Source organism: Siphateles boraxobius, unplaced genomic scaffold (genome assembly GCF_051911475.1).
Source record: "Siphateles boraxobius isolate OS27281-9 unplaced genomic scaffold, OSU_SipBor_1 51, whole genome shotgun sequence".
Classification (NCBI taxonomy): Eukaryota; Metazoa; Chordata; class Actinopteri; order Cypriniformes; family Leuciscidae; genus Siphateles; species Siphateles boraxobius.
In genome coordinates, this window is record NW_027509153.1 from 667975 (window position 1) to 693599 (window position 25625).

At 42.6% G+C, this 25625-nt stretch overlaps 1 protein-coding gene and 17 non-coding genes across 18 annotated transcripts; 1 reads left to right on the forward strand and 17 right to left on the reverse strand.

The window, feature by feature from the left end:
- Nucleotides 1-680: 680 nt before the first annotated feature.
- Nucleotides 681-1988, forward strand: LOC143712776 (uncharacterized protein F54H12.2-like). Its single transcript, XM_077204784.1, has one exon. It carries the CDS (start codon nt 681-683, stop codon nt 1986-1988), a length of 1308 nt encoding a protein of 435 aa, XP_077060899.1.
- An 11581-nt stretch (nt 1989-13569) lies between these two features.
- Nucleotides 13570-13642, reverse strand: trnav-uac (transfer RNA valine (anticodon UAC)). The gene has a single exon. It is a non-coding gene; the product is annotated as a tRNA-Val (tRNA).
- Nucleotides 13643-13779: 137 nt separating this feature from the next.
- trnav-uac (transfer RNA valine (anticodon UAC)) lies at nt 13780-13852 on the reverse strand. Its single transcript has one exon. It is a non-coding gene; the product is annotated as a tRNA-Val (tRNA).
- A 459-nt stretch (nt 13853-14311) lies between these two features.
- On the reverse strand, nt 14312-14384 carry trnav-aac (transfer RNA valine (anticodon AAC)). The gene has a single exon. It is a non-coding gene; the product is annotated as a tRNA-Val (tRNA).
- Nucleotides 14385-17272: 2888 nt separating this feature from the next.
- On the reverse strand, nt 17273-17345 carry trnav-uac (transfer RNA valine (anticodon UAC)). Its single transcript has one exon. It is a non-coding gene; the product is annotated as a tRNA-Val (tRNA).
- A 670-nt stretch (nt 17346-18015) lies between these two features.
- On the reverse strand, nt 18016-18088 carry trnav-aac (transfer RNA valine (anticodon AAC)). Its single transcript has one exon. It is a non-coding gene; the product is annotated as a tRNA-Val (tRNA).
- A 235-nt stretch (nt 18089-18323) lies between these two features.
- Nucleotides 18324-18396, reverse strand: trnav-uac (transfer RNA valine (anticodon UAC)). The gene has a single exon. It is a non-coding gene; the product is annotated as a tRNA-Val (tRNA).
- Nucleotides 18397-18523: 127 nt separating this feature from the next.
- trnav-uac (transfer RNA valine (anticodon UAC)) lies at nt 18524-18596 on the reverse strand. Its single transcript has one exon. It is a non-coding gene; the product is annotated as a tRNA-Val (tRNA).
- Nucleotides 18597-18733: 137 nt separating this feature from the next.
- On the reverse strand, nt 18734-18806 carry trnav-uac (transfer RNA valine (anticodon UAC)). Its single transcript has one exon. It is a non-coding gene; the product is annotated as a tRNA-Val (tRNA).
- A 127-nt stretch (nt 18807-18933) lies between these two features.
- Nucleotides 18934-19006, reverse strand: trnav-uac (transfer RNA valine (anticodon UAC)). The gene has a single exon. It is a non-coding gene; the product is annotated as a tRNA-Val (tRNA).
- Nucleotides 19007-19676: 670 nt separating this feature from the next.
- trnav-aac (transfer RNA valine (anticodon AAC)) lies at nt 19677-19749 on the reverse strand. The gene has a single exon. It is a non-coding gene; the product is annotated as a tRNA-Val (tRNA).
- A 578-nt stretch (nt 19750-20327) lies between these two features.
- On the reverse strand, nt 20328-20400 carry trnav-cac (transfer RNA valine (anticodon CAC)). Its single transcript has one exon. It is a non-coding gene; the product is annotated as a tRNA-Val (tRNA).
- Nucleotides 20401-20523: 123 nt separating this feature from the next.
- On the reverse strand, nt 20524-20596 carry trnav-aac (transfer RNA valine (anticodon AAC)). Its single transcript has one exon. It is a non-coding gene; the product is annotated as a tRNA-Val (tRNA).
- Nucleotides 20597-20810: 214 nt separating this feature from the next.
- On the reverse strand, nt 20811-20883 carry trnav-uac (transfer RNA valine (anticodon UAC)). Its single transcript has one exon. It is a non-coding gene; the product is annotated as a tRNA-Val (tRNA).
- Nucleotides 20884-21343: 460 nt separating this feature from the next.
- Nucleotides 21344-21416, reverse strand: trnav-aac (transfer RNA valine (anticodon AAC)). Its single transcript has one exon. It is a non-coding gene; the product is annotated as a tRNA-Val (tRNA).
- Nucleotides 21417-22602: 1186 nt separating this feature from the next.
- trnag-ccc (transfer RNA glycine (anticodon CCC)) lies at nt 22603-22675 on the reverse strand. Its single transcript has one exon. It is a non-coding gene; the product is annotated as a tRNA-Gly (tRNA).
- A 410-nt stretch (nt 22676-23085) lies between these two features.
- On the reverse strand, nt 23086-23158 carry trnav-uac (transfer RNA valine (anticodon UAC)). Its single transcript has one exon. It is a non-coding gene; the product is annotated as a tRNA-Val (tRNA).
- A 1493-nt stretch (nt 23159-24651) lies between these two features.
- Nucleotides 24652-24724, reverse strand: trnav-uac (transfer RNA valine (anticodon UAC)). Its single transcript has one exon. It is a non-coding gene; the product is annotated as a tRNA-Val (tRNA).
- Between the last annotated feature and the right edge of the window lie 901 nt (nt 24725-25625).

A 25625-nucleotide genomic window follows, 5' to 3' on the forward strand; every position in this document is an offset into this window, starting at 1 on the left:
GGCGATTCTCACGTACCTCTTTTGAGATGCGTACATATAACGGGTAAAACCAACGAGACGGTCATTGCTAGATACGACAAGCCGCATTACGCATCGATCGCCAAGGATCACATCACTGACATCACCATAGAGGTTAAGGACGATCAAAACAAACCGGTACCCTTCACTTACGGGAAAGTCATCGTAAAACTACACTTTAAACCAAAAAATGAATTATCATTATAGACCTAGAGAGAGTCCGGACTATGTCGCCTACTATCAAAACCAAGCCTGGGGAGCTTTACCGGGTTATGCCGGGGGAGGGGTTATGTATGGTAGCGGCTTAGGGGGTATTTTTAGAGGTCTGTTCAGGATGGCCGTACCTCTGTTAAAAAGAGGCTTCAGCATTGCAAAGCCCCACCTAAAATCGGCTGCTAAAAATATAGTATCCGACGTCTTCTCAAATGTATTGATGCGTTCCCACGACAATGATGCTAAAGCTCAAGGCGGATCTGGTCTGATGGTCATGGCACGTAAGAGAACGTCCAAACCTCCCGGTGTGAGAAGGCGTGGTCAATCGGGGGTGAAAAGGAAGAAAACAACACATGTATCAAACAAACGCTCACTCGTACGTAGAAAGCGCAAGAAGACTGTTAGGCGAAACGCGTCGGTCAAGAGAGGGGTAAAAACCATATTCTAACATGGCGTTACTGCATCGTATGTCGGGAGAGTGCATCAAGTCCGAGCTGGACTTATTTACGGTACCTCTGACACAGACCATCATCGAGAAAAACAGCTATTTAGAAGTAGCTCCGTTATCGGCCCTTTCGCCCTCTGCCCCGATAGAGTTTTTTATCGCGGGAAACGGGGATGATTATATGGATCTCAATAACACCATGCTCTATCTACGGGTGAAAATCACGCAGCCTGACGGAGACGATATCCCGCATCCGGCTAGGGTTGGACTCATTAACTACCCGGGCGCTACAATATTTTCGCAAGTCGACATAACCCTGGGTGATCGCCTGATATCTCAAAGCTCAAGCACCTATCCTTATCGCTGTATCATAGAGAGTCTGCTCAACTACGGTAAGGATACGTTGGAATCTCTGTTCTCCACATCGTTGTTTCACAAAGATTCGGCGGGTCAGATGGATGTGCATGACCCCCCTGGCAATAACGCGGGACTGACAAAGAGGGCGACCTATACCAGCCGGAGCAGGGAGGTGGAACTGTTTACCCCCATACACGCCGATATATTCTTCCAGGAGAAACTTTTACTGAATGGGGTGGATGTTAAGTTGCGATTTATTCGAGCAAAAGATGAATTCTGCCTGATGAGGGGCGACGACATTGCTTACAAATTAAATATAACGGCGGCATCCCTATTTGTCAAGAAAGTGTCTGTATCACCCCCGGTGAGACTGGCTCACGCACAGGCGTTACTGTCAACAACGGCCAAGTACGCCGTCGACAGGGTCTGTCTAAAAACGTTCTCAATCCCTACTGGGTCTCGTGTTCTGAATCAAGAAAATCTGTTTTTAGGAACATTGCCAAAGTCTATCATCATCGCCATGGTCGACAACGATGCATTCACCGGATCCTACACAAAAAATCCATTTGCGTTCAAACATTACAATCTGGAGTTCTTAGCCGTCTACGTCGACTCTCAGCAATTCCCCGCTAAACCTCTACAACCTAATTTCGAAGCCGGTGTGGCGGCGCGTGAATTTTATCAGCTTTCGATGGCGACCGGTAGACACCTTAAAGACCGCGCACTCTGTATCGACAGTAACGATTTCATAAACGGATACACGCTTTATGCGTTTAACCTCACCCCGGATGAAGAGTGTGGCCAGCACATTTCGCTCATCAAGTCCGGAAATATCAGAGTCGAAGCTCGTTTCAGACAACCGCTGCCAAATACCGTTAACTTAATCATTTACGCCGTTTTTGATTCTCTCATTGAAGTGTCTAACCGCAGACAGGTGCTGATCGATTACTATTGAGAGATGAACACGCTTCAACTCACAGCTATCGTGGATAAAATGACGTGCAGAACACATTTTCTTGGGGTTCTACCGAGCGATCAACTACCCAAAAAACCTGTGAGGACCTTACCTGCGATGGGGATCATTAACACCGACCCCGCTCGGCTACCCGGTGAGCATGTGATAGCCGTTTATTTACCCGAAGAGGGGCCCGCTTGTTTTTTCGACAGCTTTGGCAATCCACCCAACAGCACCCGCTTCCCAACCAGCATCGATCACTTTCTAGCGACCAACCACTCCCAAGTATTATATTCCGACAGACAAGTCCAGGATTATTCATCCAATACCTGTGGGGAGCACTGTTTGTTTTTTCTATATCATTTAACTAAAGGTTGTGACTATGACCGTGTGTTGAAACTATACACCGACGATTATATTAAAAATGATAAAATGGTATCCCTATTTGTGAAGAGATTAAGACCGCATGTGTGTAATGATAAAATGTCATCCTGTGTGCAAACGTGTTTGATCTATAAATAAAAAATCGTAAAACATTTTATTTTTTATCGTCTTTATTTAATCGTAAGATACATTCGTTAAAATTCCAACCATTGCCTCGGATCACCGGTCGATATTTTAAACACAGAGTCTTTCGGAGTCCTGTAGCATGAATATTTCCGTGCCTTTTTATAAGGTCTAACATCGGGTGTGGTGGCAGGGGTGGCGGGTTTACTCTTTAGAGACTTAATCACGCTCCTGACCTGTTGATTCGGCACTGTAGAAAAAGGAATGTTTAACTCGCCAAAAGCCTGTAGAAACTCCGTCCATCCCAGAGGTCTCCGGTCATCCCGAACCTTTTGGGGGGCCGTCACATTTTTTAACAAATCAACCATGTGTGAACCTGGTACGACTTTACCCTTGAACACAAACTCCCCCGATTCGTTCCACCCGCTTAGTCCTTTAGCTTTAGACATCTTGTCTAATATGTATCTACTGTTTTTCACGCTTCTCGAAGGGACATTCTTCAGCACTTCGTCCTCCACAGCCCCCTCAGCAACACCGTCTTCAACATTAGCAGTGCGGGGAGCGGCTGGCGTTTGCGCATCTTTAGGCTCAGGGTCACTATGGGGTAACGAGAGGGTTAAAACCCCGCTCTCACGATCCCCTTGTCTAACGATGGTCAAAAACCTGCTTAGGGTATTGGTGTAAAGTTTGGCTTTTTCGTACGGATTCAAACTGGTGCGATGTAAAATATTTCTTATGGCACCGTCCAAATCGTTTTCCACAGTCTGTTGAATGTTCTCGCGTACATTCTCAGTTTTCATCTTATCCAGCTGATGCTGCGGGACTAAATACATCTTCTCAGCGTACTCCATCCTATCGATTGGCTATCAAGCTTGTCAGGAACGGGACGGCGACGCTTAATAAAGGTAAAAGGAAGCCGCCCTTTTGGTTGATGACTCGTTTCTTGGCCGCTATGCCAATTTTTTTATCGGCCACAAATTTGATTTCCGCTTTTCTCTTTTTCAGTTTTTGGTACTGCTGGCGATTGACCGGGATCGGTCAGAGGATGTTTGACCGGGTAGAGGATGTTTAGCGCCAATTCGCACAGCGATAAAATGAATTCGTCGGACACCGATTGTAAAATAACACGTCGTTGTTTAGGAGACGCTTTATGTAGCAGTTTTAACACCGGCAGATGTTTACAAAGTCTGGCGGACATGACGATTTATCACGTTCTTCTTTTTTTCGGGATATAAACCACTTGACGGTCGGACAGCAATCCTGTTCTGAGACGGTACTGCTCCGGAGTTTTAGCTTTATAGTCTATCAATAGGTATCCGAAAGATCGGTTGACCGCGTCGTGATAACATTCCATAAAGTATTTTGTGTTTCCCGGGTACATTTGTCGTCCTAGCATCGCTACCTGATTGACGTCCCTGGGGTTTTTAAACAAAATCATATAATTGGCGTTTAAGCTGATGGTTCGACTGGACTTACCCTGTGCAAATAAATTTTGCACTATATAGATGCTGCTGAGATTCCGATGGTGACAATATTGCGTAAATACGCGCTGGAGTTCCAGGTTGGCGCTAGCTTGCTGCATCAAATCATCCACGATGAGAAGATTTGTTTTATGAGTAAATCATCATCATTCAGACTCTCGGGTATTCCATGCACAAATTTAATGTCGTACAATTTCAGTACATCGTCGTACAAAGGCTGCCAGCAATCATACAACCATACAATGTTTTCAATTTTCTTGGAGATTATAGTCAAACCCTTTTCCAACAAAAGTTTTACAAAATAAGACTTTCCAGAATTGGACGGCCCACTTATAACACAACTAAATGGATGTTGAAGTCTGAAATCAAAATCGGAAACAACCTGAGACCCTCTGTGCATCACCTGATCAGTAGCCATAAGAAAGAGTGGTGAAATCGGGCAAAAGTCTGCGTTTATTATACACCACCTTGAACTTTTTATCGACTGATTTGTTGTGCAATGTGAGAGTCTTTTTATTCCTCACAATATTTTCGGTGTGAGCCAGGATGTGTTTGGCGCTATCCTGCGACGTCACATAACCGTCAACCAGACCAATCAGGGATTCCAGACAGATGGCTCGGGAGTTTTTTGCATTCAATGTTATACCCTTAGCTTTCATGCACGTCTTACCTTTGGCCGTCTTGTACCCATAAGATTTAGGCCCGCTCGTGCAAAAACACGTTATGAAGTCGCCGTCGTCTAGCTCGCTCGTCAGCTCCCCAAAATGATCCCCTAGAGGCGGTTCCCAGTCCCCCTCCCTAGACACAAAGACGACGGAGTCCGTATCTGAGTAAAGAAGCCGGTCGCCGAGTCTGTCCATCAATTCGTACTATTCCAGTTGTGCATGAGCCGTTGTAAACGCTCCTAGAAACACGTTAACGTCGTGCGCCTTACAAACATCGTCTTTGTCAGGTTTATGCTGAACGAGAGCTACGTCGTCCGAGACGAATGTGAAATAGGACAGTGTGTCGGTATTACCAAAAACGATTCTGGTGAAATCTTCGGGGTCGTTCACCAGAGTCGTTTGAGGCAGGTTCTGTCTTAACGAGAACCGACCCCAAAGCGAATTGAGAATCAATTTCGTGATTGCCCTCTGGGCGGCGTTGTACTTGATCTTTTCGGGGTCGAGTTGAACCCCCTCTTTTTCAAAATACTCAGGGATGTAAGTCTCTTTCTCAGCCTCCGTGACCACATTCGACGGATACCCTGACGCTTGTTGTTTCAAACGCAGAAACGTTTTGACATAATCGCCAAACAATGCGTCTGACCGCTGAGGAAAATGCCAAACCTCGTCTATCTTGGCTACCACATAACCCTTCTCGACGGCTTTTAAAAGCTCGATGCTGACCCAACAGCCCGACAGCGATCTTTCCTGATCCGTGTGGGTACAGGTTGAGGTCTGGTTTTGCTCGTGAGCGCAAGTTCTACATAACGGGAACATGAGTTTTCCTTCGCATCTGTAAGGGAGAACCGGGTGCAGTAATTTGCGGGGAGGGTACACGGTCGCTTTGATAAGGCCGAAATAATTTTCAATCGGTTCAAAATCTTTGAAAATGATTTGTGGATGATCGATCGGATAGCTTTTCCTAGCCTGGCAAAAGGGGTAGAGGCTGGTGAAATCGAGATACCTTATTTTTTCATCTTCGGTCACCTTGTGATAGAGTTTATAAGCGTTAGTTCGACCACCAAACAGAGCGTCTCGCGGTTTCAATCTCTCGGGGGCCGAATAATTGTCCATAAATTCTATCACGGAGGGATCGGTCTTTTTCATTTTGCTCCATTCGCATTCCCAAAGAACCTCGATTTGCAAACCGTACGCGTTCTGCAGAATTTCGACCTTATCGTCAAACTGTCTCCTGAGAACCCCGTAAGGTACTCGCGACAAGGGGTGTGTCTGATGGGGTTCAAAGCGACAGCAGTGTCCATGGTGTACACAACCATTGTATTCTAAGCCAAACCTCAACCCGTTCTGTTCGTAGTAACCGTCTAAAAAGTACTTACCGAAGGATACTTCGCCATGGTTCAAGGCGTGGTGTAGGTCGACGTTTCGAGTCTTTTTGACATACTCCAGCCATTCTATTGAACCAGATGAATAGCATTTGCTCTGTCGGATGTACGCTTTGTTATGCGTGAAAGCCAGCGTATTTTTCTTAAGGAAATGTGTTTTGAAGATCCCCATCGCACAACTAGCGATCGTCGTAAAACTGAAAGGGTCAAGTTTGGTGCATTCGATGAACGACTGGCGATATTTCATACAACCTTCGCGTAATAACACAACGTCGTTAACGCCGTACTCGTACAGTTCTTTTCTTAAAGTCAAAGAACTTACCCTCAACCGTGCTGTACCAGGCATCGAACTTTTGTTGGTCTTTATCCGACATGTTATCGTAGTTGTAAAACTTTTTGTCGGGGTAAGGTCCGAAATACTTCGCATTTTCCACTCTGTTGAAAAGATGTGGAAAGTAGCCTTTTTCAGTCGTCGTCAAGTCTAACGCAGCTGGCATTTTGGCTAGGGCAAACGGGGAAAAATGAATAACTGTCGAGGTATCGCTGCGCAAACGTTTCATCATACATAAGGATTAATTTACATCCCTGCATGATAACCTCGATGGCAATCCCTGCTTTGCAGAAATACTCCAGAATGAGAAAGGAGTCAAATCTGGAGGCGTAATGAGCAATGAAGCAGCAGCCTTCATATCGCGGCTGTCTGAAGCGCTTGATTAGCTTAGCTATACAGCCTGTACCGCGAGCTACAAATTTCTCCCCTTGGAACGTGATCGCGCAAACAAAATTAGCCACGTGCCTCCCATTTTCATAACGCGTTTCAAAATCGTAGAAAATGTATTTTTCGCAAAACTCCTTAGGCGCTAGGGGCTGTATGAAGCATTGGTGTTCTCCCTCGTCCACCAGAATTTCGCGACAATGGTCGCATTTGTCCGGAGCGCATACGTGTTTGGTTTTCTTGTTTCCCGGTTTAACCTGGTAGCGTCTGTTGCATAGTTTACAGTATTTTATAAGATCACAGGCGGGGTTTTCGTGACCCGGAGGTGGGGTTTTTTTATGCATTTCGAAGCAATAGCTCGATTTACAGTAACGCATGCAATCTAGACAGTGTATGGTCGTTTTAGGGTAGGTGTAACATTCTGAGTCGAAGCATACGTTACAGACGTGTTTGCATCGATGATCTCTGTGACTGGTGTAACTTTTGTAACAAAATTCGCATACGTATTCCGAACCGATGAACCCTGTCAAACTCGTTATCATGTAGTAATGATCGTTATGGTGATAGAGGAACACCGTTTTCGGATGGGGTTCATCACAAGTTTTGTACGTTTCTAAGACAGCTGCGTTAGATCTGTGAAATACGACAATTTTAATGCCTAGAGCTCGTTCAAATGAGGCTATGTCGCTAAAAGCGATTGGATCTTGGATTGAGAAGCCTGCACTGTTTTGGATGGTGGTAGCCAGATTTTCTAACTCGGTCTCGGGTGTTGTGGGTTAAGAAAACGGGCGAGACAAATGGAGAAGCAGAAATTATTCGAAATATTTGTGGGGCAAAATAAACTGTTTTTTTTTCTTTTGATCACCTCACCAATGGCCAGATCCATAAGTTTACGTCGTTGACCCCCACCTCCTTGCCTGTTCATAACAACGGTAGCTTCTATCTCAACGGCCTGGTCCGATAATAACTGATCGTTGCTCTGTAAAACTTTTTAAAACTCACGGTCAAATTAATCACGGGTACATCCCCACCAAAATCTCTAGCAAAAGTAACAATCCCGCTCAGTGTGTCGTGTAAGTAACGATGATAATCGGCCAGATCTGCAGAGTTGATGACTCTCAGATTCATGCTCCTTCTCAACGATACGCTATTGAAACGAGGTCGTGGTAAAACGTGATATCCGTTAACGAACCCACCCCGGCGAATCAACGCATCAATGTCGAGGGGACTTAATCGCTCATGTGTAGGAGGATTACCTTCGCGGAAAGTATTATCATCGTCGGTAGGATGTTCTACACTATCGTCGTCAGGATCTGGGGGTGGTTCGGCGGTATTTAACCCTGCACCGTGTTGTATGGGTGGGTCATAGAGATTCATATTTGGATTTACGGCTAATTCAAAAAGATCCAAATCAGCAGATTGGTGTGACGATTCTACATTAAGATACTGTTCTAAAGAATCTGGAAGCATACTTATCGTTTCAAGCTCATCCGGAGACAGTTCTGTGTCAGATTGGTCTGATTGACGAGCGTCTGTAAAGAAGTATTTTGATCCATCCATTTTTGAAATTCAGACTAACATCACAGAGTATAAAACAATCACAGAGTATAAAACGTGAGATATTACAAAATCATAGAGCATAGATAAAATAGCATAGTGTATACATGTAATATAATAAGAGTATATAAAAGGAATATAAATCAAAGAGTATAAAATCAAAGAGTGTATATAACAATCAATACATGATCTAACGCGGTACAAAATGGATCGTGAGTAAACTATTAATTGTAGCAGACATCTCATCTATGAGGGTATGGAGAAGACGAAGCTTGAGCAGCATTTCACTATGGTGTTGCGTTGACATATGCTCGTTTATATCAGAATCCTCATCCATGATTAATCGGATAATATGGATGCGGTGAAATATTTCATCGCTCACATTCTGAAAAAAACGATCCTGAACATCGAATCTGCTATGTATCTCTGGCTGAAAGGATCGTAGCTCGTTACGTAAGGCATCTATTCTGCTACGGTTTTCTTCCTGCCTTGCAGAATTTGCATCTTCCTGTTTATATCCGCATTCGCCTCACGAAACTCACTGCGAAATGCATCTATTGAATTAATGAGCTGGCGAATCAGAGGCTTATCGTTGGATGGTTCATCGACTGGTTGAGGGGTCAGCGCTACTTCTTCAACATCGATCTCTTCCGACGATTGGTGAAAATGAAATGGCGTCTGACCGGCGTTCGACGCTTCGCCACGCTCGCTCGTCCAAGAGCTCTGATCCCAAGCGTGGAGTTGAGCCACACCCCAGTCAGTCACATCGTCATCATCATCATCATGGATTCTATCCGAACCTGCTGTATGGAAATATAACAATCAATCATAATGGTATGACAAATTTGAGTTTAAATGTTAATACATGTAGATAGCCTCACCATTAAATAGCTCAGGACTAAATGGGGGTACAGAATAATTCGTTTTTCTAGTCTTTTTCTTTGGTTGGTCTAAAGCTGTGGGGGTAGGAACTATTTGATCTCCGACTATGTCTCGCCTATCTGTTACGACGATGGTGTCTTGTTCATTCTCGTCTTCAGTAAGGTCGACCACCGGGAATCCAGGCTGTGTGACGAATTGGATGAAATCTATAAAATAAATAAAACGTTAGATTTCCTTAAACGTAAAACATTACGTTGAAGGTGGATCTTGTTCTTACCATTGGCAGTGCTGTCTCCATCAAACCCATGCGTAGCCACTACGAATTAAAAATAAGTAAAACTTAAAATAAATTAAAATTAATAAATAAAGACGCATAAAAATTGGTACATTTAATTTATAAAGAATAGAAAATAAGTTCTCACATGAATTAATGGCATCAAAGGCGTTCCGCTCGACGTTTGAATCTGAGGGGGAAAAACATATTATGATTTGAAGCCGCCTGGTGGGGCCGTTTTATATGGTTGATGACGCGCACACACACACACACACACACACACACACACACACACACACACACACACACACACACCTATAATTTATGAATCATACAACTTGGAAAATTTAAATACATCACATCAGCATTTAAATAGCTAGATTAAAACAATTTGCTCTAAACAAAATCATCTCCAACCATAGGATGACCTATCACAGTAAGGAGTGCATTGTATATCATTTCAGGGCACTAGGGGGGGCTATTTGCCTGTGAACTGGATGTTGTTTGAACTCCGGGACTGGTGGGGGCGCTATTTGCCTGTGAACTGGATGTTGTTTGAACTCCGGGACTGGTGGGGGCGCTATTTGCCTGTGAACTGGATGTTGTTTGAACTCCGGGACTGGTGGGGGCGCTATTTGCCTGTGAACTGGATGTTGTTTGAACTCCGGGACTGGTGGGGGCGCTATTTGCCTGTGAACTGGATGTTGTTTGAACTCCGGGCCTGTGGGGGCGCTATTTGTCTGTGAACTGGATGTTGTTTGAACTCATGGGCAACCATATCCATTCCATACCTGAATGTGACGCTTCAGAAAGTGTTTAAAACGATGATTATATGGTAAAATATATACCAGTATACTGTCAGAAGCATCAGCAATGTTTTTCTGAAACATATACAGACAAAAGCAAAATGATATAGCGCCCATAACAATGTGTGAGACCCGTTAGCAGCGTAGCACGAGATGCTAACCAACACACATGTTCTATCACCATGCCGCATGGTTAGCTATCCGAAAGATCGGTTTACTAAATTATAACGCTGTATATATCACCGTCTTTTCACATTAAAAGATAGCGCTGCATTATAACACACAAATAGCATTCGTAGAAGAGTGAAGTATGTTGCGGTAAGCCGACGGCTGATCCATGATTTTCATAATAAAAGCTTTTTCACATAAAAAGTTTCACATAAGCAGTACATCCGATGATAATCCATATTAATACACATAAGCATGGATATGCAAACTGATTTGGTTTAAAATCACCAATGGTCCATATTTTAAAAATCAAACTTTATGATAAATGAATGTGATGTTGCATATTATTAAAAATCATATCTACTGTTTTTCACCCTATGTGAAAACAATATTTAAATCACCGTAGCATAACCCCATAAGCATGGGTATGCAGACTGGTGTGATTTAAAAAACAAAACAAAAAAAACACCAATGTTCCATATTTTTAAATTTCAAACTTTTATGAATATAATCTTACTTATTTAAAAATCATATCTACTGTTTTTCACCATGTGAAAACAATATTTAAATCACCGTAGCATAACCCCATAAGCATGGAAATAAAGACTGATGTGATTTTTTAAAATGTACATATGCAGACTGATATTTTTAAAATCATAGTTTATGATACTTAATATCTGTACCCAGATATTTTTAAAAATCATACTTTATTAATATAATTTTACATATTTAAAAATTCACATCTATTGTTTCACACCCTATGTGAAAAAACAATCTTTAAAACACCATAGCATAAAAGAATTACAAAGAGAAAATACTCACTGTTTTGCATGTTGATGAGTTGAGCTGTGCAGTCTTGAAGTTTGGACAAGATATGGTTTGCCAGGGTTCGAGCCGTCATCTATATATATATATATACATTCTGAGATGCAGTGAAAATGTATGGGAAAGATATAACTATGTGTGTCCGCTAGATGGCGCGCGTGTTCTATGAATGGTACAGGCGAGTTCACAGAGAGGTCGTTCTCAGAGATCTATCCAACATTTGTCGCCGTATTTCACGGATAGAAGGTCAAAACTGTCACAAAAGAGACACTCCTCTCTTGAGATACGATTTTTTTTAATTGGAAAGCGTATCGGTAGGGTGAAGTGGCACGTACAGCGGTACCGGCTCCTTTGAGTCTTTTCTATACAGTTGTTGTTTTTCAGGATATGCTCGCGACCATAAATTAGTATGAATCGTGAAAACAACAGGTGCTAAAGACGGTCCATGGATACATCTCCCAGTGTTGCAAGCACACACACACTTAGCGCTTTGAGTGTCAACTTTAATCCAATTCTTCAGTACTCTGAAACGGTAAGCTGATTTTTATTTTTGTCATCGGTTCGTAAACTGCATGAAATACGTTATGATTTTATTTCTGATCATCCGTTCATACTGTATAGCTTCTTCAACAGTCTAAATGGAAGATGATTTTTATTTTTGGACTGCTATAATTGGAATATTATTTATTTACAATGAATGATGCAAGCATTTTATTTATATACTTTTAAATGAACAATGTTGTTCAACTTTAGTTACTGGGAGATATTTTCTCACTTTCACCCCCCAGCAGGGGGTGCAGGAATAGGGTGGTGTCTCACTCACAGACAGACGCACACACTTAGCGCGGAGACCATTGCTGTCATGCGCTGGTGTTTGAGAGACTGAGGGGAGGGAGGGTGTCATGAAACACACACGCACACACACATACACACACACACACACACACACACACACACACACACACACACACACACACACACACACACACACACACGCACACACACACACGCACACACACATACACACACACACACACACACACACACACACACACACACACACACACACACACACATTCCTCCACCACTCTGAATCACAGAGTGTCAAAACACAGAGTGTTTAAAAACTTTAAACTTATTTAATCTGAAATGACTGCTTCAGTAGATTTTTAGTAAGATATTTATTTTTGTTTTGAAAAGATTTTTTATAATCATTTATATACTTTTTAAAAGATCAATGTGTTCAACTTTAGTTAGTGTGAAAATTGTAAATGACTAAATGTAAATTTTATAAATATTTCATTCATATACTTTTAAAGGAGCAGCATGCTTTTCAACTTTAGTGTGAGAGTATTAGAAAAACCTTTTCTCACTATCCCCATTTATATAGCGTGTTCAGGAATGCCAGGATATCGGATGAGACGCACACACTCACAGACAGACGCACACACACACAGTGCGGAGACTGTCAACTTTAATCCAATTCTTCACAGTAGTGAAACGGTAAGATGATTTTACTTTTGTAATTCTAATCTATTCTAATCTATATGCGACATTAGAAAAATTATTTTCTCACCCCGACACGGAGGGGATTTCCCACACCAAGAAGTTATTTCCCCCCGGGGTCAATAGGTCAAAATCAATGGGGCAAAGACAACTGGCAAAGACAACTGGCAACTTCATATATCATACAAAGGTCAATAGGGTAAAGACAACTGTCAACTTGATCGATCGATAGGTCAAAGGTTAATCCCTAAATTAAGCGACCTCCGGAACAACCCCTCCGGAAGGTCAAAGGTTAATCCCTACATCAAAGGACCTCCGGAACACCCTCCGGAAGGTCAAAGGTTAGCCCCGCCCACCTGTCAATCATAGGGTCATAAATCAGTTTGACATAAGCCGAATGGTTATAACTACTAGTGTGACAGTCTGTAAATTCCACAAACAACAGAACAGAGGTCATTCGGCATGGCAGTCTGCCTACAGCTCCTTGGTACGATGGCCTTCACCTGTCTCAAAAGTAAGGGTTTTGTATCGAATTGCAGCATTTATATTTAACATGCCTCCACTTGTTTCCACCCAGTTTTGAACTGAAGACCTTTGCGTGTAAAGCAAACGTGATATCATGGCATGTGCTTTTTAGAAGATGGCTCCTTCCCATAATCTGCTCTGCAAGCAGTGTGACAGTCTGTGAATTCCACAAACAACAGAACAGAGGTCATTCGGCATCGCAGTCTGCCTACAGCTCCTTGGTACGATGGCCTTCACCTGTCTCAAAAGTAAGGGTTTTGTAGCATTTATATTTAAAATGCATCCACTTGTTTCCGCCCAGTTTTGAACTGAGGACATTTTGCGTGTAAAGCAAACGCGATAACCACTACACTACGGAAACTTGATTTGGACGGTACCCACCTAGTGTCATTCGGCATGGCAGTCTGCCTACAGCTCCTTGGTACGATGGCCTTCACCTGTCTTAAAAGTAAGGGTTTTGTAGCGAATTGCAGCATTTATATTTAACATGCCTCCACTTGTTTCCACCCAATTTTGAACTGAGGACCTTTCGCGTGTAAAGCGAACGTGATAACCACTACACTACGGAAACTTGGTTTGGATCTCATTCCCACCTCTTCTAGCGTACGCTTGTTAAAAGCGACTGAAACTATAGACTGCCCAGTGTTTTTAACATGGCAAAAAGCTGCTAATTTTGTTGGCAGACCGAACATTTTATATTACTGTACAGGAAACCTCAATGTTCATTTGTTTTATTTTTGTCCTTTTCTAAAGAGATTAAACAACAAACATCCCTTCAAGTGTACTGACCTGCTCAACAGAAAATCGCTTACGAAATATTTGCAAAAATCACCCACAGTTTCCGCCCAGTTTCGAACTGGGGACTTTTCGCGTGTGAGGCGAACGTGATAACCACTACATAACAAACACGTCTTCAGGTTGCAGACATAAATCTTTAGGTGCACGCTTATTAAAAAGCATATAAAGGAAATAAGCGCTGCACCCACCTCGCGTGCCAAAGAGTTTACATTTTATGTCAGAATCCAACCACTGTTTCTGCTCGGTTTCGAACCGAGGACCTTTCGCGTGTTAGGCGAATGTGTTGACCACTACACTACAGAAACCTATTGTTGAGAGGGATGTGCTTTTTAGAAGATGGCTCCTTCCCATAATCTGCCCTGCAAGCAGTGTGAAAGTCTGTAAATTCCACAAACAACAGAACAGAGGTCATTCGGCACCCACCTAGTGTCATTCGGCATGGCAGTCTGCCTACAGCTCCTTGATACGATGGCCTTCACCTGTCTTAAAAGTAAGGGTTTTGTAACGAATTGCAGCATTTATATTTAACATGCCTCCACTTGTTTCCACCCAATTTTGTACTGAGGACCTTTCACGTGTAAAGCAAACGTGATAACCACTACACTACGGAAACTTGGTTTGGATCTCATTCCAACCTCTTCTAGCGTACGCTTGTTCAAAAGCGACTGAAACTATAGACTGCCCAGTGTTTTTAACATGGCAAAAAGCTGCTAATTTTGTTGGCAGACCGAACATTTTATATTACTGATACTTAATATCTGTACCCAGATATTTTTAAAAATCATACTTTATTAATATAATTTTACATATTTAAAAATTCACATCTATTGTTTCACACCCTATGTGAAAAAACAATCTTTAAAACACCATAGCATAAAAGAATTACAAAGAGAAAATACTCACTGTTTTGCATGTTGATGAGTTGAGCTGTGCAGTCTTGAAGTTTGGACAAGATATGGTTTGCCAGGGTTCGAGCCGTCATCTATATATATATATATATACATTCTGAGATGCAGTGAAAATGTATGGGAAAGATATAACTATGTGTGTCCGCTAGATGGCGCGCGTGTTCTATGAATGGTACAGGCGAGTTCACAGAGAGGTCGTTCTCAGAGATCTATCCAACATTTGTCGCCGTATTTCACGGATAGAAGGTCAAAACTGTCACAAAAGAGACACTCCTCTCTTGAGATACGATTTTTTTTAATTGGAAAGCGTATCGGTAGGGTGAAGTGGCACGTACAGCGGTACCGGCTCCTTTGAGTCTTTTCTATACAGTTGTTGTTTTTCAGGATATGCTCGCGACCATAAATTAGTATGAATCGTGAAAACAACAGGTGCTAAAGACGGTCCATGGATACATCTCCCAGTGTTGCAAGCACACACACACTTAGCGCTTTGAGTGTCAACTTTAATCCAATTCTTCAGTACTCTGAAACGGTAAGCTGATTTTTATTTTTGTCATCGGTTCGTAAACTGCATGAAATACGTTATGATTTTATTTCTGATCATCCGTTCATACTGTATAGCTTCTTCAACAGTCTAAATGGAAGATGATTTTTATTTTTGGACTGCTATAATTGGAATATTATTTATTTACAATGAATGATGCAAGCATTTTATTTATATACTTTTAAATGAACAATGTTGTTCAACTTTAGTTACTGGGAGATATTTTCTCACTTTCACCCCCCAGCAGGGGGTGCAGGAATAGGGTGGTGTCTCACTCACAGACAGACGCACACACTTAGCGCGGAGACCATTGCTGTCATGCGCTGGTGTTTGAGAGACTGAGGGGAGGGAGGGTGTCATGAAACACACACGCACACACACATACACACACACACACACACACACACACGCACACGCACACACACATACACACACACACACACACACACACACACACACACACACACACACACACACACACACACACACACACACACATTCCTCCACCACTCTGAATCACAGAGTGTCAAAACACAGAGTGTTTAAAAACTTTAAACTTATTTAATCTGAAATGACTGCTTCAGTAGATTTTTAGTAAGATATTTATTTTTGTTTTGAAAAGATTTTTTATAATCATTTATATACTTTTTAAAAGATCAATGTGTTCAACTTTAGTTAGTGTGACAATTGTAAATGACTAAATGTAAATTTTATAAATATTTCATTCATATACTTTTAAAGGAGCAGCATGCTTTTCAACTTTAGTGTGAGAGTATTAGAAAAACCTTTTCTCACTATCCCCATTTATATAGCGTGCTCAGGAATGCCAGGATATCGGATGACACGCATACACTCACAGACAGACGCACACACACACAGTGCGGAGACTGTCAACTTTAAATCAATTCTTCACCATAGTGAAACGGTAAGATGATTTTACTTTTGTAATTCTAATCTATTCTAATCTATATGCGACATTAGAAAAATTATTTTCTCACCCCGACACGGAGGGGATTTCCCACACCAAGAAGTTATTTCCCCCCGGGGTCAATAGGTCAAAATCAATGGGGCAAAGACAACTGGCAAAGACAACTGGCAACTTCATATATCATACAAAGGTCAATAGGGTAAAGACAACTGTCAACTTGATCGATCGATAGGTCAAAGGTTAATCCCTAAATTAAGCGACCTCCGGAACAACCCCTCCGGAAGGTCAAAGGTTAATCCCTACATCAGAGGACCTCCGGAACACCCTCCGGAAGGTCAAAGGTTAGCCCCGCCCACCTGTCAATCATAGGGTCATAAATCAGTTTGACATAAGCCGAATGGTTATAACTACTAGTGTGACAGTCTGTAAATTCCACAAACAACAGAACAGAGGTCATTCGGCATGGCAGTCTGCCTACAGCTCCTTGGTACGATGGCCTTCACCTGTCTCAAAAGTAAGGGTTTTGTATCGAATTGCAGCATTTATATTTAACATGCCTCCACTTGTTTCCACCCAGTTTTGAACTGAAGACCTTTGCGTGTAAAGCGAACGTGATATCATGGCATGTGCTTTTTAGAAGATGGCTCCTTCCCATAATCTGCTCCGCAAGCAGTGTGACAGTCTGTGAATTCCACAAACAACAGAACAGAGGTCATTCGGCATGGCAGTCTGCCTACAGCTCCTTGGTACGATGGCCTTCACCTGTCTCAAAAGTAAGGGTTTTGTAGCATTTATATTTAAAATGCATCCACTTGTTTCCGCCCAGTTTTGAACTGAGGACATTTTGCGTGTAAAGCAAACGTGATAACCACTACACTACGGAAACTTGATTTGGACGGTACCCACCTAGTGTCATTCGGCATGGCAGTCTGCCTACAGCTCCTTGGTACGATGGCCTTCACCTGTCTTAAAAGTAAGGGTTTTGTAGCGAATTGCAGCATTTATATTTAACATGCCTCCACTTGTTTCCACCCAATTTTGAACTGAGGACCTTTCACGTGTAAAGCGAACGTGATAACCACTACACTACTGAAACTTGGTTTGGATCTCATTCCCACCTCTTCTAGCGTACGCTTGTTCAAAAGCGACTGAAACTATAGACTGCCCAGTGTTTTTAACATGGCAAAAAGCTGCTAATTTTGTTGGCAGACCGAACATTTTATATTACTGTACAGGAAACCTCAATGTTCATTTGTTTTATTTTTGTCCTTTTCTAAAGAGATTAAACAACAAACATCCCTTCAAGTGTACTGACCTGCTCAACAGAAAATCGCATACGAAATATTTGCAAAAATCACCCACAGTTTCCGCCCAGTTTCGAACTGGGGACTTTTCGCGTGTGAGGCGAACGTGATAACCACTACATAACAAACACGACTTCAGGTTGCAGACATAAATCTTTAGGTGCACGCTTATTAAAAAGCATATAAAGGAAATAAGCGCTGCACCCACCTAGCGTGCCAAAGAGTTTACATTTTATGTCAGAATCCAACCACTGTTTCTGCTCGGTTTCGAACCGAGGACCTTTCGCGTGTTAGGCGAATGTGATGACCACTACACTACAGAAACCTATTGTTGCGAGGGATGTGCTTTTTAGAAGATGGCTCCTTCCCATAATCTGCCCTGCAAGCAGTGTGAAAGTCTGTAAATTCCACAAACAACAGAACAGAGGTCATTCGGCACCCACCTAGTGTCATTCGGCATGGCAGTCTGCCTACAGCTCCTTGATATGATGGCCTTCACCTGTCTTAAAAGTAAGGGTTTTGTAACGAATTGCAGCATTTATATTTAACATGCCTCCACTTGTTTCCACCCAATTTTGAACTGAGGACCTTTCGCGTGTAAAGCGAACGTGATAACCACTACACTACGGAAACTTGATTTGGACGGCACCCACCTAGTGTCTTTCGGCATGGCAGTCTGCCTACAGCTCCTTGGTACGATGGCCTTCACCTGTCTCAAAAGTAAGGGTTTTGTAGCATTTATATTTAAAATGCATCCACTTGTTTCCGCCCAGTTTTGAACTGAGGACCTTTTGCGTGTAAAGCAAACGTGATAACCACTACACTACGGAAACTTGATTTGGACGGCACCCACCTAGTGTCATTCGGCATGGCAGTCTGCCTACAGCACCTTGGTACGATGGCCTTCACCTGTCTTAAATGTAAGGGTTTTGTAGCGAATTGCAGCATTTATATTTAACATGCCTCCACTTGTTTCCACCCAATTTTGAACTGAGGACCTTTCGCGTGTAAAGCGAACGTGATAACCACTACACTACGGAAACTTGATTTGGACGGCACCCACCTAGTGTCTTTCGGCATGGCAGTCTGCCTACAGCTCCTTGGTACGATGGCCTTCACCTGTCTCAAAAGTAAGGGTTTTGTAGCATTTATATTTAAAATGAATCCACTTGTTTCCGCCCAGTTTTGAACTGAGGACCTTTTGCATGTAAAGCAAACGTGATAACCACTACACTACGGAAACTTGATTTGGACGGCACCCACCTAGTGTCATTCGGCATGGCAGTCTGCCTACAGCTCCTTGGTACGATGGCCTTCACCTGTCTTAAAAGTAAGGGTTTTGTAGAGAATTGCAGCATTTATATTTAACATGCCTCCACTTGTTTCCACCCAATTTTGAACTGAGGACCTTTCGCGTGTAAAGCGAACGTGATAACCACTATACTACGGAAACTTGGTTTGGATCTCATTCCCACCTCTTCTAGCGTACGCTTGTTCAAAAGCGACTGAAACTATAGACTGCCCAGTGTTTTTAACATGGCAAAAAGCTGCTAATTTTGTTGGCAGACCGAACATTTTATATTACTGTACAGGAAACCTCAATGGTCATTTGTTTTATTTTTGTCCTTTTCTAAAGAGATTAAACAACAAACATCCCTGCAAGTGTACTGACCTGCTCAACAGAAAATCGCATACGAAATTTTTGCAAAAATCACCCACAGTTTCCGCCCAGTTATGAACTGGGGACTTTTCGCGTGTGAGGCGAACGTGATAACCACTACACTACAAACACGTCTTCAGGTTGCAGACATAAATCTTTAGGTGCACGCTTATTAAAAAGCATATAAAGGAAATGAGCGCTGCACCCACCTAGCGTGCCAAAGAGTTTACATTTTCTGTCAGAATCCAACCACTGTTTCTGCTCAGTTTCGAACCGAGGACCTTTCGCGTGTTAGGCGAATGTGATGACCACTACACTACAGAAACCTATTATTGAGACGGATGTGCTTTTTAGAAGATGGCTCCTTCCCATAATCTGCCCTGCAGGCAGTGTGACAGTCTGTAAATTCCACAAACAACAGAACAGAGGTCATTCGGCACCCACCTAGTGTCATTCGGCATGGCAGTCTGCCTACAGCTCCTTGGTACGATGGCCTTCACCTGTCTCAAAAGTAAGGGTTTTGTAGCGAATTGCAGCATTTATATTTAAAATGCATCCACTTGTTTCCGCCCAGTTTTGAACTGAGGACCTTTCGCGTGTAAAGCAAACGTGATAACCACTACACTTCCGAAACTTGATTTGGACGTCAGTCCCACCGCTTCTAGGGTACGCTTGTTCAAAAGCGACTGAAACTATAGACTGCCCAGTGTTTTTAACATGGCAAAAAGCTGCTAATTTTGTTGGCAGACCGAACATTTTATATTACTGTACAGGAAACCTCAATGGTCATTTGTTTTATTTTTGTCATTTTCTAAGAGATTACAGTAAACCACAAACATCCCTGCAAGTGTACTGACCTGCTCAACAGAAAATCGCATACGAAATTTTTGCAAAAATCACCCACAGTTTCCGCCCAGTTTCGAACTGGGGACCTTTCGCGTGTGAGGCAAACGTGATAACCACTACACTACGGAAACAAGTCTTCAAGTTGCAGACATAAATCTTTAGGTGCACGCTTATTAAAAAACATATAAAGGAAATGAGCGCTGCACCCTCCTAGTGTGGCAAACAGTTTAAATTTTCTGTCAGAATCCAACCACTGTTTCTGCTCGGTTTCGAACCGAGGACCTTTCGCATGTTAGGCGAACGTGATGACCACTAAACTACAGAAACCTATTGATGATGTGCATGTGCTTTTTAGAAGATGGCTCCTTCCCATAATCTGCTCTGCAAGCAGTGTGACAGTCTGTAAATTCCACAAACAACAGAACAGAGGTCATTCGGCATTGCAGTCTGCCTACAGCTCCTTGGTACGATGGCCTTCACCTGTCTCAAAAGTAAGGGTTTTGTAGCGAATTGCAGCATTTATATTTAACATGCATCCACTTGTTTCCGCCCAGTTTTGAACTGAGGACCTTTCGCGTGTAAAGCGAACGTGATAACCACTACACTACGGAAACTTGGTTTGGATCTCATTCCTACCTCTTCTAGCGTACGCTTGTTCAAAAGCGACTGAAACTATAGACTGCCCAGTGTTTTTAACATGGCAAAAAGCTGCTAATTTCGTTGGCAGACCGAACATTTTATATTACTGTACAGGAAACCTCAATGGTCATTTGTTTTATTTTTGTCCTTTTCTAAAGAGATTAAACAACAAACATCCCTGCAAGTGCACTGACCTGCTCAACAGAAAATCGCATACGAAATTTTTGCAAAAATCACCCACAGTTTCCGCCCAGTTTCGAACTGGGGACTTTTCGCATGTGAGGCGAACGTGATAACCACTACATAACAATCACGTCTTCAGGTTGCAGACATAAATCTTTAGGTGCACGCTTATTAAAAAGCATATAAAGGAAATAAGCGCTGCACCCACCTAGCGTGCCAAAGAGTTTACATTTTCTGTCAGAATCCAACCACTGTTTCTGCTCGGTTTCGAACCGAGGACCTTTCGCGTGTTAGGCGAATGTGATGACCACTACACTACAGAAACCTATTTTTGAGAGGGATGTGCTTTTTAGAAGATGGCTCCTTCCCATAATCTGCCCTGCAAGCAGTGTGACAGTCTGTAAATTCCACAAACAACAGAACAGAGGTCATTCGGCACCCACCTAGTGGGTGCTTCTCATTTCTTATTTGTGCATCCTCGTTTCCTTTCTTCGCTTCCTTTCCTAGCGTCTCAGCTCCACCCCCTGTAGGTTTTGAGGGAAGGACGCAAGGAAAGAAAATGAGGACGGAGGAATCGAATGAAAGCTTTTTTTATTCATTGGAATACTTGATCACTCGCGCGTCACTTCATAGCGTCATCAGCAGCGCTCAAAGGATCTGCCCTTATGTTGTTGAAGTTTGTTTATTTAAGAAATTCATAATAAATGATAATAAAGCAAGATACCCTGTTGAAATATGTGTAATGTGTGGTTTATATAAACTGCAAAGGTAAAGTATACATTAAAACAGATTGTGATCGATGTGAAGGGGGAGGAGAATGTATACGCGCGTCACGTTTAGTCGATAAATCTCTTCCGCATAGGATACACCTGTGTATCCTCGCTCATGACTCCTCTGGAAGCCTCCTCACTCCTCGATCCTCGCCTCCTCGCGGTGCAATTAGAGAACTGAGATGTCCTTCAAGATGGCTGCGCTCGATCGGTTTCCGGGTCATAGGATGGAGGACAGAGGAACGAGGAGACGAGGAGGGATATTGCGAAGCACCCAGTGTCATTCGGCATGGCAATCTGCCTACAGTTCCTTGGTACGATGGCCTTCACCTGTCTTAAAAGTAAGGGTTTTGTAGCGAATTGCAGCATTTATATTTAACATGCCTCCACTTGTTTACACCCAATTTTGAACTGAGGACCTTTCGCGTGTAAAGCGAACGTGATAACCACTACACTACGGAAACTTGGTCTGGATCTCATTCCCACCTCTTCTAGCGTACGCTTGTTCAAAAGCGACTGAAACTATAGACTGCCCAGTGTTTTTAACATGGCAAAAAGCTGCTAATTTTGTTGGCAGACCGAACATTTTATATTACTGTACAGGAAACCTCAATGGTCATTTGTTTTATTTTTGTCCTTTTCTAAAGAGATTAAACAACAAACATCCCTGCAAGTGTACTGACCTGCTCAACAGAAAATCGCATACGAAATTTTTGCAAAAATTACCCACAGTTTCCGCCCAGTTTCCGCCCAGTTTCAAACTGGGGACTTTTCGCGTGGGAGGCGAACGTGATAACCACTACACTACGGAAACACGTCTTCATGTTGCAGACATAAATCTTTAGGTGCACGCTTATTAAAAAGCATATAAAGGAAATGAGCGCTGCTACCACCTAGCGTGGCAAACAGTTTAAATATTCTGTCAGAATCCAACCACTGTTTCTGCTTGGTTTCGAACAGAGGACCTTTCGCATGTTAGGCGAACATGATGAACACTACACTACAGAAACCTATTGATGAGGCACATGTGCTTTTTAGAAGATGGCTCCTTCCCATAATCTACTCTGCAAGCAGTGTGACAGTCTGTGAATTCCACAAACAACAGAACAGAGGTCATTCGGCATCGCAGTCTGCCTACAGCTCCTTGGTACGATGGCCTTCACCTGTCTTAAAAGTAAGGGTTTTGTAGCGAATTGCAGCATTTATATTTAACATGCCTCTACTTGTTTCCACCCAATTTTGAACTGAGGACCTTTCGCGTGTAAAGCGAACGTGATAACCACTACACTACGGAAACTTGATTTTGATCTCATTCCCACCTCTTCTAGCGTACGCTTGTTCAAAAGCGACTGAAACTATAGACTGCCCAGTGTTTTTAACATGGCAAAAAGCTGCTAATTTTGTTGGCAGACCGAACATTTTATATTACTTCACAGGAAACCTCAATGGTCATTTGTTTTATTTTTGTCCTTTTCTAAAGAGATTAAACCACAAACATCCCTGCAAGTGTACTGACCTGCTCAACAGAAAATCGCATACGAAATTTTTGCAAAAAACACTCACAGTTTCCGCCCAGTTTCGAACTGGGGACCTTTCGCGTGTGAGGCAAACGTGACAACCACTACACTACAAAAACAAGTCCTCAGTTTGCAGACATAAATCTTTAGTTGCACGCTTATTAAAAAGCATATAATGGAAATGAGCGCTGCTACCACCTAGTGTGGCAAACAGTTTAAATTTTCTGTCAGAATCCAACCACTGTTTCTACTCGGTTTCGAACCGAGGACCTTTCGCGTGTTAGGCGAACGTGATGACCACTACACTACAAAACCTATTGATGCGGTGCATATGCTTTTTAGAAGATGGCTCCTTCCCATAATCTGCTCTGCAAGCAGTGTGACAGTCTGTAAATTCCACAAACAACAGAACAGAGGTCATTCTGCATGGCAGTCTGCCTACAGCTCCTTGGTACGATGGCCTTCACCTGTCTCAAAAGTAAGGGTTTTGTAGCATTTATATTTAAAATGCATCCACTTGTTTAAGCCCAGTTTTGAACTGAGGACCTTTTGCGTGTAAAGCAAACGTGATAACCACTACACTACGGAAACTTGAATTGGACGGCACCCACCTAGTGTCATTCGGCATGGCAGTCTGCCTACAGCTCCTTGGTACGATGGCCTTCACCTGTCTTAAAAGTAAGGGTTTTGTAGCGAATTGCAGCATTTATATTTAACATGCCTCCACTTGTTTCCACCCAATTTTGAACTGAGGACCTTTCGCGTGTTAGGCGAACGTGATGAACACTACACTACAGAAACCTATTGATGAGGTACATGTGCTTTTTAGAAGATGGCTCCTTCCCATAATCTACTCTGCAAGCAGTGTGACAGTCTGTGAATTCCACAAACAACAGAACAGAGGTCATTCGGCATGGCAGTCTGCCTACAGCTCCTGGGTACGATGGCCTTCACCTGTCTTAAATGTAAGGGTTTTGTATCGAATTGCAGCATTTATATTTAACATGCCTCCACTTGTTTCCGCCCAGTTTTGAACTGAAGACCTTTGCGTGTAAAGCGAACGTGATATCATGGCATGTGCTTTTTAGAAGATGGCTCCTTCCCATAATCTACTCTGCAAGCAGTGTGATAGTCTGTGAATTCCACAAACAACAGAACAGAGGTCATTCGGCATGGCAGTCTGCCTACAGCTCCTTGGTACGATGGCCTTCACCTGTCTCAAAAGCAAGGGTTTTGTAGCGAATTGGAGCATTACATTTAAAATGCCTCCACTTGTTTCCGCCCAGTTTTGAACTGAGGACCTTTCGCGTGTAAAGCAAACGTGATAACCACTACACTACGGAAACTTGATTTAGACGTCAGTCCCACCACTTCTAGGGTACGCTTGTTCAAAAGCGACTGAAACTATAGACTGCCCAGTGTTTTTAACATGGCAAAAAGCTGCTAATTTTGTTGGCAGACCGAACATTTTATATTACTTCACAGGAAACCTCAATGGTCATTTGTTTTATTTTTGTCCTTTTCTAAAGAGATTAAACCACAAACATCCCTGCAAGTGTACTGACCTGCTCAACAGAAAATCGCATACGAAATTTTTGCAAAAAACACTCACAGTTTCCGCCCAGTTTCGAACTGGGGACCTTTCGCGTGTGAGGCAAACGTGACAACCACTACACTACAAAAACAAGTCCTCAGTTTGCAGACATAAATCTTTAGTTGCACGCTTATTAAAAAGCATATAATGGAAATGAGCGCTGCTACCACCTAGTGTGGCAAACAGTTTAAATTTTCTGTCAGAATCCAACCACTGTTTCTACTCGGTTTCGAACCGAGGACCTTTCGCGTGTTAGGCGAACGTGATGACCACTACACTACAAAACCTATTGATGCGGTGCATATGCTTTTTAGAAGATGGCTCCTTCCCATAATCTGCTCTGCAAGCAGTGTGACAGTCTGTAAATTCCACAAACAACAGAACAGAGGTCATTCTGCATGGCAGTCTGCCTACAGCTCCTTGGTACGATGGCCTTCACCTGTCTCAAAAGTAAGGGTTTTGTAGCATTTATATTTAAAATGCATCCACTTGTTTAAGCCCAGTTTTGAACTGAGGACCTTTTGCGTGTAAAGCAAACGTGATAACCACTACACTACGGAAACTTGAATTGGACGGCACCCACCTAGTGTCATTCGGCATGGCAGTCTGCCTACAGCTCCTTGGTACGATGGCCTTCACCTGTCTTAAAAGTA